Genomic DNA, 16,449 nt, shown 5'->3' on the forward strand with positions numbered 1-16,449 from the left:
CGGTGGTAGGTCCAGTCATCTCACTTTGCAAAACATCATCTCAAGATCCGACACCAACGTTAGTGGCATTCCAGCAGACTTTGACGTCGATTGGAGCCACCTTCATCAGGAGATCAGGATCTATCTGACCAATAGTAGGACGGGAAATATCGAGCCAGAAAAGGATCGCATATGGTCAGTATTCGGGCGCGTGTCAGATAACGGAAAACGAGTTCTACGCTCAGTAGCAACGCAATCAGAAACTTCACTTCAGAAAAATGTAGAAATCCAAGGAAGGTCAACATGCAGACGGTCTAATTCCCTGATATATCTTCCTCGTCATGACACTGAGATGCGTAAGTCCCAAATAGTCGGTCAGGAACATGAGCATCGTCAAAAGTTCCACTAACAACACCACCCTCGTCAGGGGAACCCAGCATGAGGCGTCCGCCCATTACCTCAATCATCAGTGTCCGAGTCGTTCTCCCCTCCCTGTCCCTCAAATATGACTTGTACGCCTAGATCTTGTAGTCTCTGCCGTATCGCCTGCACCCTATCTGTATTGCGCCGAAACTCCGCATAGCTAGTGCCCGCCCGCTCCAGCGCACCTAGCAGACCATTCTCTGTCATGTCTCCGTTCTCGTTCATGATGCCCCCTAGGTCTACGTTCTGGAAGTACTGCCTGAGAGATTCGAGTTCGGAAAGGGCATCCGTGCGTCCGAGGGCGGCCATTGGGGCAACAGTGCTAGGTGTGGTCGAGTATGAGGAGATGCTGTCGTCGGGTGGAAGAGGGTCGGAGGTCGATGTATACTTATTCTTGATAGCAGGATCGAGAAGCGCGAGGAGGGGCGGGGAGTCGGAGAGGATGACGTGCCGCGCGAGGTCGGTTTCGTTGATGGGGGCGAGCCAGTACGGGTCTTCGCCAGCGCCGAGCGACTCGTCGATGGAGTAGCATACTTCGACTAAGAGACTCGTTCCTTCTGTGGTGTTCCAGAGATCCTTCGCATGTGGTACGTAGATCTGGGTAAGAAGTTCTTGGTGATCGCTGTTTGGCTCCTTACCCCATACGGACTTCGGTATGGGCGAGATCTCGAGTTCTTTACAGATGCGGGATGCTATCCAGGGGTACTCTTTGATAGCTGAACGGAGCGCTACACGCGCTTTTGTAGGGTTCTTCAGGCGGTCGTGAGCGAGGGCGACGGAGTATGCGAGGTTTGGTGGGATCTTCCAGGCGCGCTGAAGATGGTCAGCTTCAACCAGATCGACCAAAGCCTGAGGTTCCCGGCCCCTAAGGGCTAGCTGATCGATGGTGAGACGCATGCAGTATGGATCATCTTCTGGAGACAGACTGATGAGAAGCTTTGACCATTCGAAAGCTGTTCGCCAGGTGGCTCGAATGCCTAACGTGGCGATGTAGCGCCATACCGCGAGCCAAAATTCGCGATTCTCAGGGCGGCGGAAGTCCAGGCGAGCCTTGCCTTGGGAAAGATTGTGAGAGAACGTGGAATGCACGGCTCGGCCGAAAGCGAAAAGTGCGCGCTCTAGTAGCTCACCAGATGTCGCATTATCCCGTTGCTGCTTGGCGATTTCGGAGACTTGGAGCAGAGTTGAGATGTGATAGGGGTTGAATTGCATGAGTTGGACCATGCGTTCTGGGTCCATGCCGGTAACGCAAGTCTCGAATTGCTGTTGTACATCCTGATACGAAGTGTTGTGGACAAAGCGATATTCAACCGTGCCATCGTCCCGTTTCTCAACCAGCTCCATACCGAGACCGCCTAAGGTTGCACGTGGCCATTCTTCTTTTCCTTGAATAAAGATGTTGCGACGGAGACCTAAAGACGCCAAATTACGACTACCTGGCTGATTACGACCAGCAGCTGCAGCCGCTATACCACCTTGCTGGCGTCGATTCCGCGCTCGTGGCTCGTCGTCATCAGTGCCTTGTACGGCTGCACGTCCAAAGAGTTTGCGCATCTCATTTGCGGCGTGAAGATGTGTAGTGTCAACAGCTAGTGCAGAGAACAGTTGTTGCATCTCCGCACTGGCAGCTGATGTAGGCTGATCATCACTGCTTGACTTCGTACCTGAGGTCAAGTTCAATGCAAGTAGAGCTTGATCAATCTCATCCAGCCCGTGCACAGTATCCTGCGACGTGGCTGCCTTTTGAGGCGCTGGCGTGTTGTTCTTGCCTTTACCCTTCTTTTTCTTCTTCTTTCCCTTTTTGGAAGGCTTTGGTGCCGGCGTAACTTGAATCTCTTTCTTTTCTACGGTATCTGCGGGCTTCTCCTCCTCTTCTACATCGTCTTCCTCATCTTCCTCATCATCGTCGCCGTCTCCTGCGTCACCCAGCATAGCAAACAAACTGGGTTTTGCTGCTGGCTTCGGTGCAAGTACGGGCTCATTTTCCTCGTCAGACTCTTGTTCGTTTATATTTTCTTGCTCCAACAATTCCAGCTGTTTCTTCTCTTCCAGCTCGCGCTGCGTCCGTCGCAAAGCTCGTGATGACATTTTGGTGGTTTATTTTTGAAACGCGAGAGTGGCGTGGTGACGTTGACTCTTTGAGAACTTGGAGGCTCCAATTTTACGTTTGTAAGGCTGAAGCCGGATTGGAAGGCCGGCCCGTGCGCTACGCTACGCTACAGCACGGGGAAGGCGCTTGACGCAACCGAAACCGCGGCTCTTCAGATCGTCATTCGAACACTCCTTACTCAATCCCATCCGCCCTTTAGGCCTCTGCAAATGCGTCGGGCGGCTGTTCAAGTCATTCGTTCCGCCCGTCGCCCGACCCTGCGAAAGGTCGCTCGCAGTCGTCAAGTCTCCTTCGCGCCGAACAATGCCCTAGGCCAACGCTATCTCTCGCGCCAGCGTCCCTCGACCGCGCTGCTCACTTCGTCGATGCAACTCCGGGGAACTGTGGGCGCTCTGGTCGCTGCTGGTGTCGCCTCAAGCGCCTACTACTGGTATCGTGGCCACCAGCCGCCTGGTGTCTCGACCACCGCAGACCAGATACGCAGCATTACTTCAGACGTTGCAGCCGAGACAACGCGGAGGGCATTGGTGGTCGACCAGGTCGGATCACTATATACAGGAACCATCAGCGGGGACGCTCCACTATCCAAGGACACAGACGATCTCGGAAGAAAGGTTATCGAGATGCTCACACCAGAGCAGGCAACCGCGAAGCTAAGGAAGACCGAGGAGTCATGGATAGTTGGAAGGGGTCAGGGCGTTGTTCGCTATGATGTCGTACAAATTCCAAGCAACGACCCCATAGAGGACGATCACGCAGAGAAAATTATTGAGGTGCCACAGAATCTTGCGGCAACCGACAGTGGCGCTTCGTCGACCGACTGGATGTTCTGGGGTGTCTTTGATGGTCACAGGTGCATACTCTATCCCCGATATGAAAGGTCTTTGCTCACATTAATAGCGGCTGGGTAACATCGGCAAAACTTCGCCAGACGCTCATCTCTTTCGTTGCACGTGAGCTCAACACCACCTACAAATCCGCCATTCAAGACCCTGCGAACCACTTCCCGACCCCGGAAGCCATCGACAAGGCTATCAAGACTGGCTTCGTGCGCCTAGACGACGAGATTGTGCACGAGTCCGTCAAGAAACTCCAGAAGGCTCAATCCAAGGTTGCTGCTGCGGAGCTTTTGGCGCCTGCCCTGTCTGGATCTTGCGCTTTGCTTTCGTTCTACGACAGCAGGTCAAAGCTCCTCAGGGTAGCATGCACCGGTGATTCTCGTGCTGTGCTGGGACGCCGTGGCCCCAACGGTAAATGGACTGCCACGCCACTGTCAGAGGATCAGACGGGTGGCACTGTCAGCGAGGCTGAGAGATTACGCGCAGAACACCCTGGTGAGCCCAATGTGGTCAGAAATGGCCGTATCTTGGGTGGTCTTGAGCCGTCTCGTGCTTTTGGCGATGCTTCCTATAAGTGGTCACTTCAAACAACCCAAGAGCTGAAAAAGTCATACTTCGCTCGCAGTCCATCGCCTCTTTTGAAAACCCCTCCTTATGTTACCGCCGAACCCATCATCACGACCACCAAGGTAGAGCCCGACAAGGGTGACTTCGTTGTCATGGCTACCGACGGGCTGTGGGAAATGCTGACCAACGAAGAAGTTGTCGGACTTGTCGGACAGTGGTTGGATGCCCAAGGTGGAGCCAATGGCAGCCAAAATGCCCAGACTCAATCATGGCTGAAGAGCTGGATGGGAGGACAGAAGACTCTACCCGTAGAGGACAAGAACTCCTCGAAACAGGAGGGGCAACGAGCACCGATTCGACAGCAGCAGTGGGGCACGAAGACGTCCCTTAATGAGCGATTCGTTGTCGAAGACAAGAATGCGGCTACGCACCTTGTCCGAAATGCGCTTGGTGGAAAAGATCAGGACCAGCTTTCGGCTCTATTGACTCTTCCCAGCCCTTTCTCCAGGCGATACAGGTAAGAGGATATGATACCACATCGCCGCATAATGCATTTTGCTAACACTTTGTAGGGATGACTTGACCGTGGAAGTTATTTTCTTCGGTGACAGCCCCGCGAACGGCAACGTCACTCTGAACAAGGAAGCAAGCGCTCCCGAGCCTGAAGTCAAGGCCAAGCTATAGTAGTGGCGTGTGCAGATACCAAAATCACTTCCCAGCATCCTTAGCAGGTATTGCGTCAAGCACGGCGTTTTTGGTCGTTCGTGCTCACTATCTAGGTTCACGGCGTTACGACTGGTACATCTGGTAGAGAGTCTCACCTAGTAGATACCACTTTTCCAATGCAGCCTCCATCTCTATCATGCTTTCAGCGTCTTAGTTCGTCAAATGTACACTTTCTGGGCTTGACATCACTACTTCTTCTACTTCTCGTTAGAGTTGGTCCCTATCTTATGTTATACCCGATTACCCGCCGGTGCAACACAGCCATGCTCCCTTCTACATGTGTTACCAGACCAATCAAAAACACTTCTTCTAATTGTCCTAGGAGGACCGGCAGTTCACCAAGATGCCTTCATCTAAGTCCAATTCTACCCCGGAATTCCGCATCAGCAATTCTCCAACCCAAATGCTTACATTCTACATAATGCTGCTCTACAAACTTTCTGTAGTATACAGTTGCATCCAGCGCAAACTCACTCGCCCAACATGAAATACTTCACCGCACTCCTCACAGCGCAATGCGTACTCGCGCATCCTCTGCCTTCCCCCCGCCAGGCCACCGCACCTGCCACATACACTTCGAATCCCAGCATCGGCGGCGGCGCAAGCTTCGTCGCAGAATCGGCGCATTTCCGCGTCTACGGCACGGCCGTCACCTCGAGCGACGCAGCGAAGGGCCTCAAGATTATGGAGGCTGCGCACCAGTGCTTTGTCGTTGAGCAGGGCTGGCGAACACCTGGTACGTACCATAGTCGAACTCTAGCTTTCTCCGTCGGTTGGATTTAACAATGATGCCAGGGCTTTCAACGAAAACAGGCGGCATAGGCAAGGAAGTAGGACCGTGGTACAAGATGAACATTTACGGCGTGAAAGAGAGTGATATACCTGGGGCAGCGGCACAGACATGGACGGATAGCAACGCCGGTCTCGAGTTCCTGAAGGTAGTGCCAAAGTACATCGCTGAGCCTGGCGTTGTGGTGCATGAGTTTGGCCATGCGATGCATTATAGTGAGAAGAACTGGGTTGATCAGACCCGGTAAAGATCCCTTTCCCCTCCTATTCCTTTCCATCTCCTTGACACCGCTGACATGTGTTCATGCGAAAAGAACAGGCGCATGGTGGGAAACAATTGCGAATTTTGTCGCAGACCTCTACATCTCTACGCCTCTCTGTGTTGCTGCAAAAGCCTCTGCTGGCCTTCCAGCGCAAGGTGACTCCATAATCGAGCTCAAAAAGATCATTGGCGATAGCTTTCAGGTCCTCGTCGACGGTACGTCCGGGTCAGGGAATTACTACCAAGCGTGGCCCTTCCTATCCTACATCACCAACAACCCCGATGCCTATCCCGGGCTGGGCAAGACAATTCTGCTGGATATGATACGCAAGTATCAGTTGGGGAGTAATGAGACGCCGCTACACACGTTGAGCAGACTGCTCGGCTCAGGGGGTGTAAACATGCAGAAGGTGGTCGGCAGGTACTGGGCAAGGATGGCGTACGTGGATATCGGGCATCAGAAGGCGGCTGCGGCGTTTGCAGCACAGAGAAAGAGTCTGGACTATGCGAATCTCGACAACAAGGGAGGCGGGAAATACACCGTTAAGGCTACTAGGGCGCCGAGGTATATGGGTGCGAATATCGTGCCGTTGAAGGCATCTGGGCTTACGGTGACGGTAGCGATTACCGCGAGCGCAAGCACGTACACTGCGACGCTAGCGGTGAAGGGGGGCAGTAGGGTGAGATATGTGGATGTGGTGAACGGGAGTGGGAGCGTTACGCTGGCGAGTGGGGAGGAGGTCAGTCTTGTGGTTGCGAATACGCCGGCGTTGGTGTTGTATGATCCGTTTAGTATTCCTGCGGACTTGAATAAAGGGTTGACGTATTCTGTGCAGATTACTGGAGCGACGGTGTGAGCGGTGGTGGAGAGCTGGGGGTTGTAGCAAGCGACACGTCGAGCATCGAACGAGCAGCTTGAGGACAGCTTGCAACTTTCTTCGTATTCCGTCTACGTGCGATCGCATAGGAACACTGCGGCGCACTATCGATTGGTGCAAGCCTGATTCCTGGGATGACAGTGTAGTTGATGGATCTACGCGTTTTTTTTATAGAACGAATCCATCTACAAGAAGGATATAACTATCTGTAGCCTATATAGAATTGGAGTACTCCCCTAGGTTTCTTTATAAAGAGGACTAGCGCTATAGTCCTAGATTTACTCACTCTCATGAACCTCCTATCTAAGTACTTAGTAAGTTCCTTATATAGTACTAGTCCATTGTCACGGTGTCGCTCGTCGCTCTGGCAGCATGTGAACTAATCGTTGGTTTCCGCCGCCAACGGGTCGACCTGCTATGGTGCTTTTGTCAATTATTAAGACACGTCCACAAGCCATTCGCACCAGGGGAGTGCCTTGTTTCACACCTGTATTCCCCCCCTTCAGAGATCCATATGCGCTCGTCGCTGTCTTTTCCAGGGCCCTTGGCCTCACTAAATTCATTCAACATGAGCCTCTCACCGTTGGGAAGCCAGCACCAAGGATCGCCAATCGCACGCTTGATGGCGAAGACATCTTCCAACGTCGTTTTGGAAAAGTCCACCTGCTGGTCCCCTTTCATGACCTTGCCGGCATGATCTATTGGTCCGCCAGAATCCTTGTACCACCCAATGTCTTTCAGCGGAGGTACAAAGGCTCGAGTTTTCAGAACGTTGACTAGCATGTCTGCTCCTTCAAAAGCTAGCCTCCTAGTCAGATCATCCGCAGTCGCCAAGTCCGGGATTGTCACGCCAGGCGACGGCGTCTGAGCCAGGATTGTTCCTCCATCGAACTGCGATGGATGTAGTGTTTGCACGGAAACGCCTGTATACTGCCTGCGTTTCAGCAAGGCGTGTTGGATAGGCGCTGGGCCTTTCAGATCGGGAAGGAGCGAAGGATGGACGTTAAGTCCTCCATATTTAGCGAGATTCAAAATGCGTGGTGGGACGAAGAGGCCGAAGGACACAGCGATGATAAGGTCGACTCGGGAGGGCGGTGTCCAGCCGGTAAATGTGTCAATGGTGTGGGTGACACAGAGCTCTTCTGCTGCTGCTAATTTGATTGGCACTGTTTACTTTGTCAATCTCAATCTCTTTGCTAGATCTTGGTACGGCTACCGTTGCGTAGGGTTTTCAGGCCCCGTCCAGTTCGTTTCCCCGGACGGTGGACCACATCAATCGATTCAATGAGCTTGGGTACCTCCTTTTGGGCCTGGGACAATGCGCGCAACGATGCGATGCTGAAGTCGTCGGAGCCGCAAAACAGGATTCTGAGCGGAGGGACAGTCGCCGCGGAGGAGGAACCGAAACGGCGATAGCTTGGGACAAGCAATGAGCGGACGGAAGCTGGCAGCCTCCACAGCATGGCGCAAGACGGCGATGTGAGGTTGTTCGGCAGGCGCCTCTGCTGCATGAGATCTGCGATCTGGGCTTGGCGCCGGATTCAAGCGCATCTTTTTGCGGACGGCATCCTTGCGGCGTGCTGGTGGCGGTCGGTCTGGGCCATGTCTCTGTGTAGGGTCATACAAATACATGCTCTCCCCGGGTTTCAAGCGCGGCTTCGTGGACTTCAGCGCTTCAGCGGCCGGTGCGCGCGTTGCGGAGTCGTCGACACCTCCGCGGTGACGCAAGAGGCATATTCAGCACTGATCCGCCTCGATACGACACAGCGACCGCGGAAACAACACGGAGCATGTCTTCTACGGCCATCCCCAAGGTTGTGCCCGCACAACTGTCCTTCCTTGCCATCTACAATCCTGATCTGGGGAGGTCGGACGAGACGTTCCACAAACAGATCGTCTTCTATTACTCCAAGGCTGCAAAGGCGCGGTCCAGACTCCATGGAAACGACACACAGGCCGAACATGACTTGCGCGAGCAAGAGAATGAGAAACTGCGCCAAGTTGGCCTCGCGCAGGGTCTGGTGGGATTCGCACGGTATACATGTGTCGCGCTGCAGAGCACCTGCGATGGTGGGGCTGATTGATTCGGCAGGAGCTTCTCTAACGGCGCCGCTGTCGACTCCGTAGAAACACACAAGTCGCGCATAGTCTTGCATGAGCTGGAAGAAGGGTGGTGGATACTTGCAGTAAGAGCATCCATATCACGCTACATGTGTGCTTGTTGACCATGTGCAGTCCATCGACCTTACCCAACTTCCAGCCCAAAACCACTCGAGCGCCATCAACGGAGACAGTTCGGAGCCCTCAGTTGAATACTCCTCCCGCGAAGTGAGCCGACCGGCCCTCCTGATCCAGCAGCTCGTACGCGCGCACAACATCTTCCTTCTTCACCATGGCATAACCCTCGACGGCTTGCTCGACAAGCACGATCGCACCAAGTTCTGCAATATACTGGAGAAATACTGGTCGCGATTTGCAGGCAACTGGGACGTGCTCCTGCACGGTAGTCCTGCGGTGGGCATCTACAATGGTATCAAGCTTGCAGCAGGTGGCGAGCTGGGCATGGGTGTGGGCGAAGAAGAGTGGGGAAGCGGAGAGCGTCTGGTGCTGGAGGACTTCGTGCAAAAGACACACGGTCTGGTGGACTTTATGGTGTCTCGATTCGGCGAACCTTCGCCTCTCCAGGACCCCAAAAAATATTCCAACTCGAAAGATCCGGTTGAAGTTCCAGATACAGAACCCTGGATTGGGAGCGGAAGAACACCTACTGCTGCAGATGGAATCGTCTTCTCTGGAGTAGGAGCTCTCACCAGAAAGTCGCTGCGAGATTTGTCACACTGGGTCGAAACCATCTACTCAAACGGCGAGCACGCGTACGGACTTAGAGATAATCCAACAACTGATCGCAGGAAAAGACGGCGGCGGAATCCTCCATCAACATCTTCGCCCGAACCAGCTGCCCGAACAGCAAGGTTGAGCAATAAACCTGATCGCAGTGATCCAACTGTGCCTGCTCCGCCCCCTGGTATTCCTCCCGATCTGATCAAGAACGTAGAAACTTCCCTCCATCAAGCCTCCAATGCTGTCGATGCATCGGAGGGGAAAACGATAGATAACCAAGAACCGCTACTAGCGTCTTTGGCCGACACTGAGACCTGGATGAAGTATCTGACTCTCGGTTATGGGACCGCATGGGGCTCTAAGAAAGCCGCACCGGATGAGGCTACTCCCACACAGGAAGAGCCCTTAGGGAACGCCCCATCAGAAGCTCCCATGCGTTTTGTCGATCCTGAACCAGACATCGACCATGCAGCCGAGAAGTTGAAAGCCCAGATTCAGCTTGAAAACATTGGCTACTTCGCCATAGGTCTGAAAGGTGATCTAGGAGATGGAGACGCGGACGACTCCAATGGAGAAGGCGACTGGAACAATCGCACGCTCCTACGTACTGTGCATGTTGAGTTAACGGACGAGGGCATGCCTGGGACGCCTGGTACTGGTGACGACGACACACCGCAGTTCGAGAAAGAACTCAACCTCAAGAACACAGAAGTCGCTAGGCTGCGGAGACTCCGTCCCGTCATCTACGTAGTAAGGAAAGCCTGTCCCTGTATACAGTACATGTCCTAACTCACAGTCCAGCATCGACCCTTCATCTATACCTTTCTGTTCCGCCATCGGACAGAATCTCTTACGATAGCACCATTTTACCGGAACCTGCACACCTACTTCGCACCTTTACACCGACCCTTGTCAGCCAGCACATGCCCAAGCAAAGTATTCACGCGCATATCCGGTTCCTCTCACCCTTACACAACCATCTCGTCTCAGAGAGGCTCAGGCCCCAACGCACAGCCAATTTACGACCTAGTGTACGACCCTCGAACACTCACGGTGCATTCCAGCATTCCAAACATACCAGACCCTGGGACACTCATTGCGGAAGGCCTAAGCAGCGATGCATCGCTGGCAGGATGGAGCCGCGTTGAAGCGCTCAACGTGCACTCTCAAATCCTCGCCACTGTAACAAGCACCCGCCGTACACTCTCCGAGATCGAGAGAACGTGCAAGACGAGTCGCAGCTGGTGGGTAGTTTGGATGAGACTTCCTCCCTCCCAAGCCACTCCGCCAGAAAGCACGAAATCAGAGGCGGGTCAAGAACAAGAACCAGAGCAAGAGCAGACGGAATTCCTCACCAATCAACTACGGGAAGCGATTCTGATTCGAAGAGCGCGCGACGCACCAGCACCCTCTATCAAGAGCTCAGGCAGCAGGTTTGCGAGCGGCATCTGGAAGCCTGCGGGTGAGATGATGGGTGGTGCATCGGCAGGATGGGGGCCCAAAGGGTTAGCTGAAGGTATTGGGATTGACGCGAGGAGGTATGTTGAGGGGCTACTCAGCTTGAATAGATGACGGTGTACGGAGGGCCAGAAGTGGAGCGCTACGCAAAGACCATGGATGCCCGTCGAGTGATTGATTATCGGTGGCATAGTGTAGCGCTCCTTCATATAGGGTAGTAGCTCCATCAACTGTCTCCGAAGAGAGCAGAGCCATCTTAGAGTGCGCATCGTCGGTTGCTCTCTTGGCTACACATTTCCCATTGTCTAGATTCCAATCATCTTGGACAGCGTGACCAGGCTCACCAAAACGGGTTGGTCGTTCCACACGCACCTTCCCAAAAGCTTGATAGGCTACGAGCGACATTCAGGGGTCGCCCTACGCGAGCCCGCAAGCGCCCCACCTGCTCACGGCTCGACATCGAGCCACTGTCGCAGATGTCAAGCCTGGAGTATCGGTGCCCATGCACCTCGAGAACGGACCGGCCGGCATCATGGCTCCTCCGCTTTCCTCCTACCTTTTTGCGTCTTCAACTTCTCTGTTTGCAGGCTTGTCTTTGTTTCCCGGACGCAGACAAAAGAAGTGAGGACAGAGAAGAAGACAACGGAGATTCGGACGGACATCTCTGACGTCGCTGCACGCATCTGGACGCTGATCGTTATTGGCATTGTACCTGGATCTACGTCCTTAGACACCTGCGAACAGCAGCTGTCTCGACACGCTTTCCACGACCGGGTCGTCTTAATTGATGTGCACCTGGCATTTCTTTCCTTGAGCATCGCATTGCATCGCGTTTGATCTACGAGGGGTAGACTTGGTTTCGAAAGAGAGAAAGATAGGAGGAAGGTAATCATAATGCTTATTCCCTGGACAGCATGGACAGCGGCGTGCACAATACTACCGGTTGCCACGGCTTTTTATCCTTACGACCCAGCATCCGGCACTGGAAAGACCATGCAGACGCGACGAACCACTCCAAAGGTGCGAGATGCGCCCCGAGGAGCGCTTACACTGCCTCTACGACGCGTACGTCGGGACAACACCTACGATATTCTCAATAGCAATGATCCGAAGCAGAAGAACAGCGTAGCAGTGGATCAAGATGGTTCGGATCTGAGCTATATGGCTGCGGTGACATTCGGCAGCTCGAAGGAGGAGTATCACTTGCTACTCGATTCAGCGGCGAGTAACACGTGGGTTATGGGTCAGGACTGTACAGCGGACGCGTGTGGGAAGCATAATACTTTTGGAGAGGGTGACTCGGATACGCTGAAGGTATGACATCCTTCATGGACTACCCGGGAGAAGAGGTATGCTGACACAGTACCAGACGAACAGCAAGACCTTCTCGATAACGTACGGCACGGGCTCTGTCTCAGGTACCACGGCCGAAGATACGATACAGATAGGCGGAGTATCTACACAGCTGACCTTCGGTCTCGCGACCAACGTTTCTCAAGAGTTCAATGCCTACTCCATGGATGGCATCCTAGGCCTCGGTCGCGGTCAAGCTAGCTCCCTCGAGACACCTCAGCTTGTCGAAACGCTCGCCTCCTCTGACCTTATCTCTGCCAAACTATACGGTATACATCTCAGCCGCGCAGCGGATGGATCGAATGACGGCGAACTGAACCTGGGAGAGGTGAACAAAGACTTGTTTGACGGCGACCTCAACTGGCTGGATTCCGTGGACAATGACGACGGATTTTGGGAAGTTGCCGTCGCGGATGCAGGCGCCGACGGTACCATGACCGGCCTGGAGGGCAAATCAGGCATCATCGACACGGGGACATCATACTGTTTTATGCCTGAGGACGATGCGGTCGCGCTGCATAAGCTCATTGATGGATACACGCAGTCTGGCGAAACGTTCAGCGTGCCGTGCTCCACGACCAAGGAGCTTGAGATCAAGCTTGGAGACAAGACATATTCGATCTCGACGAAGGACTGGATTGGCGGGAAGACGGATAGCGGGCTGTGCAGGAGTAACGTCTTTGGAAGGCAGACGTTTGGTGACAACCAGTGGCTGCTGGGTGATGTGTTTCTCAAGAACGTATACACGGCATTTGACTTGGACAACAACAAGATTGGGTTTGGGATGAAGAGTGGGGAGGACGAGAGTGAAAGCTCTTCTTCGACGAGCCCAAGTACCAGCGCGTCCGCGACGGCGTCTTCGAGTGGTGAGTCGACCTCACCTGCATCTATACCTACATCTTCCACGACGTCGTCCGAGGATACTTCGACAGCTGTTGACTCTCCTTCTCCTACAGGCTCCTCGTCTTCATCCCCAACATCTGCCGCGCCATTACTCCCACCTGGCGCTTCGGCGACGGCAACTTCGGCGTCGCCAGATGCGGCATCCGAATCGGCGTCTTCCTCACAAGGCCAGACAGGTGATTCTCCAAGCATAGTTCCTGCGTCGGCATTTGCATCGTGTATTGCGTTCGGAATTATATCTTTGTTTGTATAGTATCGCGGTCTAGCGTGCATGAGCGATGGTTGTATATAGGCGTTTTCAACATCGGCGTTATCTCTAGCATTGGTTAGCATAGCGCAGCATCCTGGCGTCCTGGGTATCTGGATGAGTAGTATGATTTCTGAAAGAAACATGTTGATATGTTGACTGAACATTGCCAAACCGTATTATCAACGCGCCAGTTGTCCAGAAAAGCAGTACATTATGACACTTCGGCTGTCTAGTGGAGCCATCCTCTTGACGGGAGGAAAAGGGTTACTCTTTCACTGGATAGTGGCATACATGCGGTGTTCGTCCCCATTATACTGACTTACACTGACATGTGCCCGTGCTAGCAGTAGACAAGTTTTAGATCTGGAGCCAGTGCATGTCTCACGGGCGGGCTGTACATGGTCTCAAAGTGAGTGCGCTCGTGAACTGCGATGACAGATAGCGCTGCTGTCAGTCTCACGCCAATTGCACACTCAAACCACCACACGAGACAACATAGAAGGCAACTTCACCATGGACCAACATACTCACGGCTGCACGAATAGAAGAGATCTGCGTATATAGTGCGCTTGGGAATTAGGGCAGTGCAGTGATAGCGGAGGCATCCATACGCCCTGCATGCATCTAGGCACCGGTGTATGTCACGGGAGCTGGAGTCCTGAATTCCGGTCAAGCATAATTGCCAGATGTGCTAGACATCCAGGGCGAGTGATCCAGTTGACTCTGGCATGGGCGGGGAAAAGGAGGTGCTTGTCGCCTTCGATAGGAGAAATGACGTAGAGCCTACACCAAAGAGATGTAAACCAAAACAGAAAGCATTGTGCGATAGAGATCAAAAGCATAGACTCGAAACGAGCAACACATGTTGTACGATATCCATTCGACGCCAAAGAGTAAGCAGATAGGTAGGTAGTAGGTAGGTAGGTAGGTAGATAGGATGATGAACAGTTATTACAACTAGAGGCGCAAGCCATCTCGAGGAAAAGAAGAGGGAAAAGAGGAACAACAAGCAGCTAACAAAGAGGGATGCGAACAAGAACAGGAGAAGCTTTGGAGAACGGAGTCCGGGTCGTAGATGGCACGTGAGCATATGTGCAAGAAGTCCTGCCATTTGCTGATTCCGGTAGACTGCTCCTCCTCGTCCCGCCCGAAGAAACCCTGTTATGAACTACCCCAAGATGATGTGCTCAAAATCCAGCGCAGTAACGCCCGTGGTGCCGCGGAGAACGCTCTAGCTGGCCAGAGGTAGGTAGATGCGCGCTATCCACAACCCACCATTCACATGTGTCTTCATATCAACCGCCGTACGCACACGGACCGCCGCAGGCATGTTGGTTGTCCCTGTGTAGCCACGCCGGGGTGCGGCGGCCACCGCCTTTACGTAGTGTCGATCTTACAAGATCAGGCACTTCTTCTTCTTGGTGTCTTTCCGGGTGGTGAGGGCGGCCCGGGTGGCGTGCTCAAATACTTCCCGCACACCCTCGTTCGTCTTTGCCGAGCACTCGAGGTACTTGAGAGCACCGATCTTCTTACGGACATCCTCGGCCTATGCGTGCATTAGCGCGGTTGGGATAAGTAGACGCGTGGATGACGACTGACCTGCTCGGGGGTAACAGGCTTCTGGGAAGTCTTGTGCAGCTCCTCAATCGTCTTCTGGTCGAAGCGAAGATCCTTCTTGCAGCCGACGAGGATGATGGGCAGGCCCTGGCAGAAGTGCAGAACCTCGGAAATCCACTGTGCCTCATTAGCGATGCCCGTGCACAAGGATACGGCAAGCGGTGTACCTTCTCCTGAACATTGTCGAGCGAGTCGGGCGAGTCGATGGCGAAGCAGATGAGGATAACGTGCGAGTCGGGGTAGGAGAGCGGGCGCAGACGGTCGTAATCTTCCTGGCCAGCGGTATCCCAGAGGGCGAGCTCGACGTGCTTGCCGTCAACCTCTACGTCGGCAACATAGTTCTCGAAGACAGTAGGCACGTAGACCTGGAAGAGGCATGATGTCAGTGCATGTGTAACAATGGGCGGAGGGCTGGCATGGCAGCGACTGAGCGGTGCAGCCCGGCTGACGCTGGTAGGGGATGTACAGAGCTGGGGAGCTGGAACTGACCTCAGGGAAGGTGCCCTTGGAGAAGACACTGTAGCGCGCGTATTAGAGGTTGTGCTCGTCGATAGCGGCCTGGATCGCCGGGATTTGGACGCTGGGCCACGACTTACATGAGCAGACAGGTCTTTCCACAGGCGCCGTCGCCGACGATAACGAGCTTGCGACGAATCTCCGCCATGGTATCGAGGACTGGGGGTATCTAGGGTATCGGGGGGCGGATGGGTCGCTGGGAGGCGGAATGGGAGGCAAAGGTGGTGATGTTGGGAGAGGTCTGGTGTAAGTAACAAGAGTGCTGCTGGAAGGCACCTGCTTCTCAGGACCGTCCGTGCACAGACGCCAGACACAGCCGCACTGCTGGCTATCGCGGTGGCTGGTGCGCGTGTGATTGGCCCGCCGGCAGCTGCACGCGAGGACAAAGGCAGAGCAAGAGGGCGCAGGTATTGTGCAGCGCACGGCAGAGTCAAGATGCTGTTTGCGAGCGCGGTTGCTGGTGCTGAGCGCCGCAGATGGCAAATCAAGGGGCCGGTTTGATGGCAGTCACGTCGAGCGTTGCCATGGGCCCGATGAAGCCACGCCCAATCTCCCTCGTGACGTGCTCTTCGTCCCGGGACACGCCTTTGCAATCGCCGCCAGAGTCAGTTCCAAGACACGGCTCTGGCGCTGCACTCGCGCTGCCTCTCAACCGGGGGTGGACAGGCGGGCGTCGTGGTTTCAGCAGCAGCCTGTCCTCCCGTCCTCCCGAAAACTGGACAGGTTCAAGGACCACGGCGGCATTGGCAGACGCGCACCCTCAGCTGCCATGGTCGCTGCTTGCCCGAACCACCCACGCTCCGCCCCTATCGACCGTCCAGATGCGGGGTCTCGGTGAAGGCGGCCTCCCGTCTTTCGTTATGCTGCATTTATGCTCGACGGCCGTTCCCGCGCTTGGCACGCCTCACCGCCGTCTTGCTCGGAGAGACACACGACCG

The 16,449-nt window shown here is 54.3% G+C and overlaps 7 protein-coding genes across 7 annotated transcripts; 4 read left to right on the plus strand and 3 right to left on the minus strand.

Moving 5' to 3' along the window:
* Positions 1-438: 438 nt before the first annotated feature.
* Positions 439-2,490, minus strand: N0V89_002203 (uncharacterized protein; the record flags this gene model as incomplete). The annotated part of the gene is made up of 1 exon (XM_056211013.1): positions 439-2,490. The coding sequence occupies one exon, from the start codon at positions 2,488-2,490 to the stop codon at positions 439-441; it is 2,052 nt and encodes a 683-aa protein (XP_056074486.1).
* A 387-nt stretch (positions 2,491-2,877) lies between these two features.
* On the plus strand, positions 2,878-4,602 carry PTC5 ([Pyruvate dehydrogenase [acetyl-transferring]]-phosphatase 1, mitochondrial; the record flags this gene model as incomplete). The annotated part of the gene is made up of 3 exons (XM_056211014.1): positions 2,878-3,365; positions 3,413-4,435; positions 4,491-4,602. 3 exons carry the CDS (start codon positions 2,878-2,880, stop codon positions 4,600-4,602), a joined length of 1,623 nt encoding a protein of 540 aa, XP_056074487.1.
* Positions 4,603-5,127: 525 nt separating this feature from the next.
* On the plus strand, positions 5,128-6,552 carry N0V89_002205 (uncharacterized protein; the record flags this gene model as incomplete). Its single annotated transcript, XM_056211015.1, has 3 exons — positions 5,128-5,380; positions 5,440-5,677; positions 5,748-6,552. 3 exons carry the CDS (start codon positions 5,128-5,130, stop codon positions 6,550-6,552), a joined length of 1,296 nt encoding a protein of 431 aa, XP_056074488.1.
* Positions 6,553-7,002: 450 nt separating this feature from the next.
* Positions 7,003-8,036, minus strand: FMT1 (Methionyl-tRNA formyltransferase; the record flags this gene model as incomplete). The annotated part of the gene is made up of 2 exons (XM_056211016.1): positions 7,003-7,739; positions 7,790-8,036. The coding sequence occupies 2 exons, from the start codon at positions 8,034-8,036 to the stop codon at positions 7,003-7,005; spliced, it is 984 nt and encodes a 327-aa protein (XP_056074489.1).
* A 327-nt stretch (positions 8,037-8,363) lies between these two features.
* N0V89_002207 (uncharacterized protein) lies at positions 8,364-10,986 on the plus strand (the record flags this gene model as incomplete). The annotated part of the gene is made up of 3 exons (XM_056211017.1): positions 8,364-8,594; positions 8,809-10,164; positions 10,429-10,986. 3 exons carry the CDS (start codon positions 8,364-8,366, stop codon positions 10,984-10,986), a joined length of 2,145 nt encoding a protein of 714 aa, XP_056074490.1.
* A 780-nt stretch (positions 10,987-11,766) lies between these two features.
* N0V89_002208 (uncharacterized protein) lies at positions 11,767-13,381 on the plus strand (the record flags this gene model as incomplete). The annotated part of the gene is made up of 2 exons (XM_056211018.1): positions 11,767-12,186; positions 12,242-13,381. The coding sequence occupies 2 exons, from the start codon at positions 11,767-11,769 to the stop codon at positions 13,379-13,381; spliced, it is 1,560 nt and encodes a 519-aa protein (XP_056074491.1).
* A 1,390-nt stretch (positions 13,382-14,771) lies between these two features.
* RHO1 (GTP-binding protein Rho1) lies at positions 14,772-15,659 on the minus strand (the record flags this gene model as incomplete). Its single annotated transcript, XM_056211019.1, has 5 exons — positions 14,772-14,924; positions 14,978-15,112; positions 15,163-15,360; positions 15,485-15,512; positions 15,592-15,659. The coding sequence occupies 5 exons, from the start codon at positions 15,657-15,659 to the stop codon at positions 14,772-14,774; spliced, it is 582 nt and encodes a 193-aa protein (XP_056074492.1).
* Between the last annotated feature and the right edge of the window lie 790 nt (positions 15,660-16,449).

This window comes from Didymosphaeria variabile (genome assembly GCF_027946475.1).
Source record: "Didymosphaeria variabile strain IMI 356815 chromosome Unknown scaffold_2, whole genome shotgun sequence".
Classification (NCBI taxonomy): Eukaryota; Fungi; Ascomycota; class Dothideomycetes; order Pleosporales; family Didymosphaeriaceae; genus Didymosphaeria; species Didymosphaeria variabile.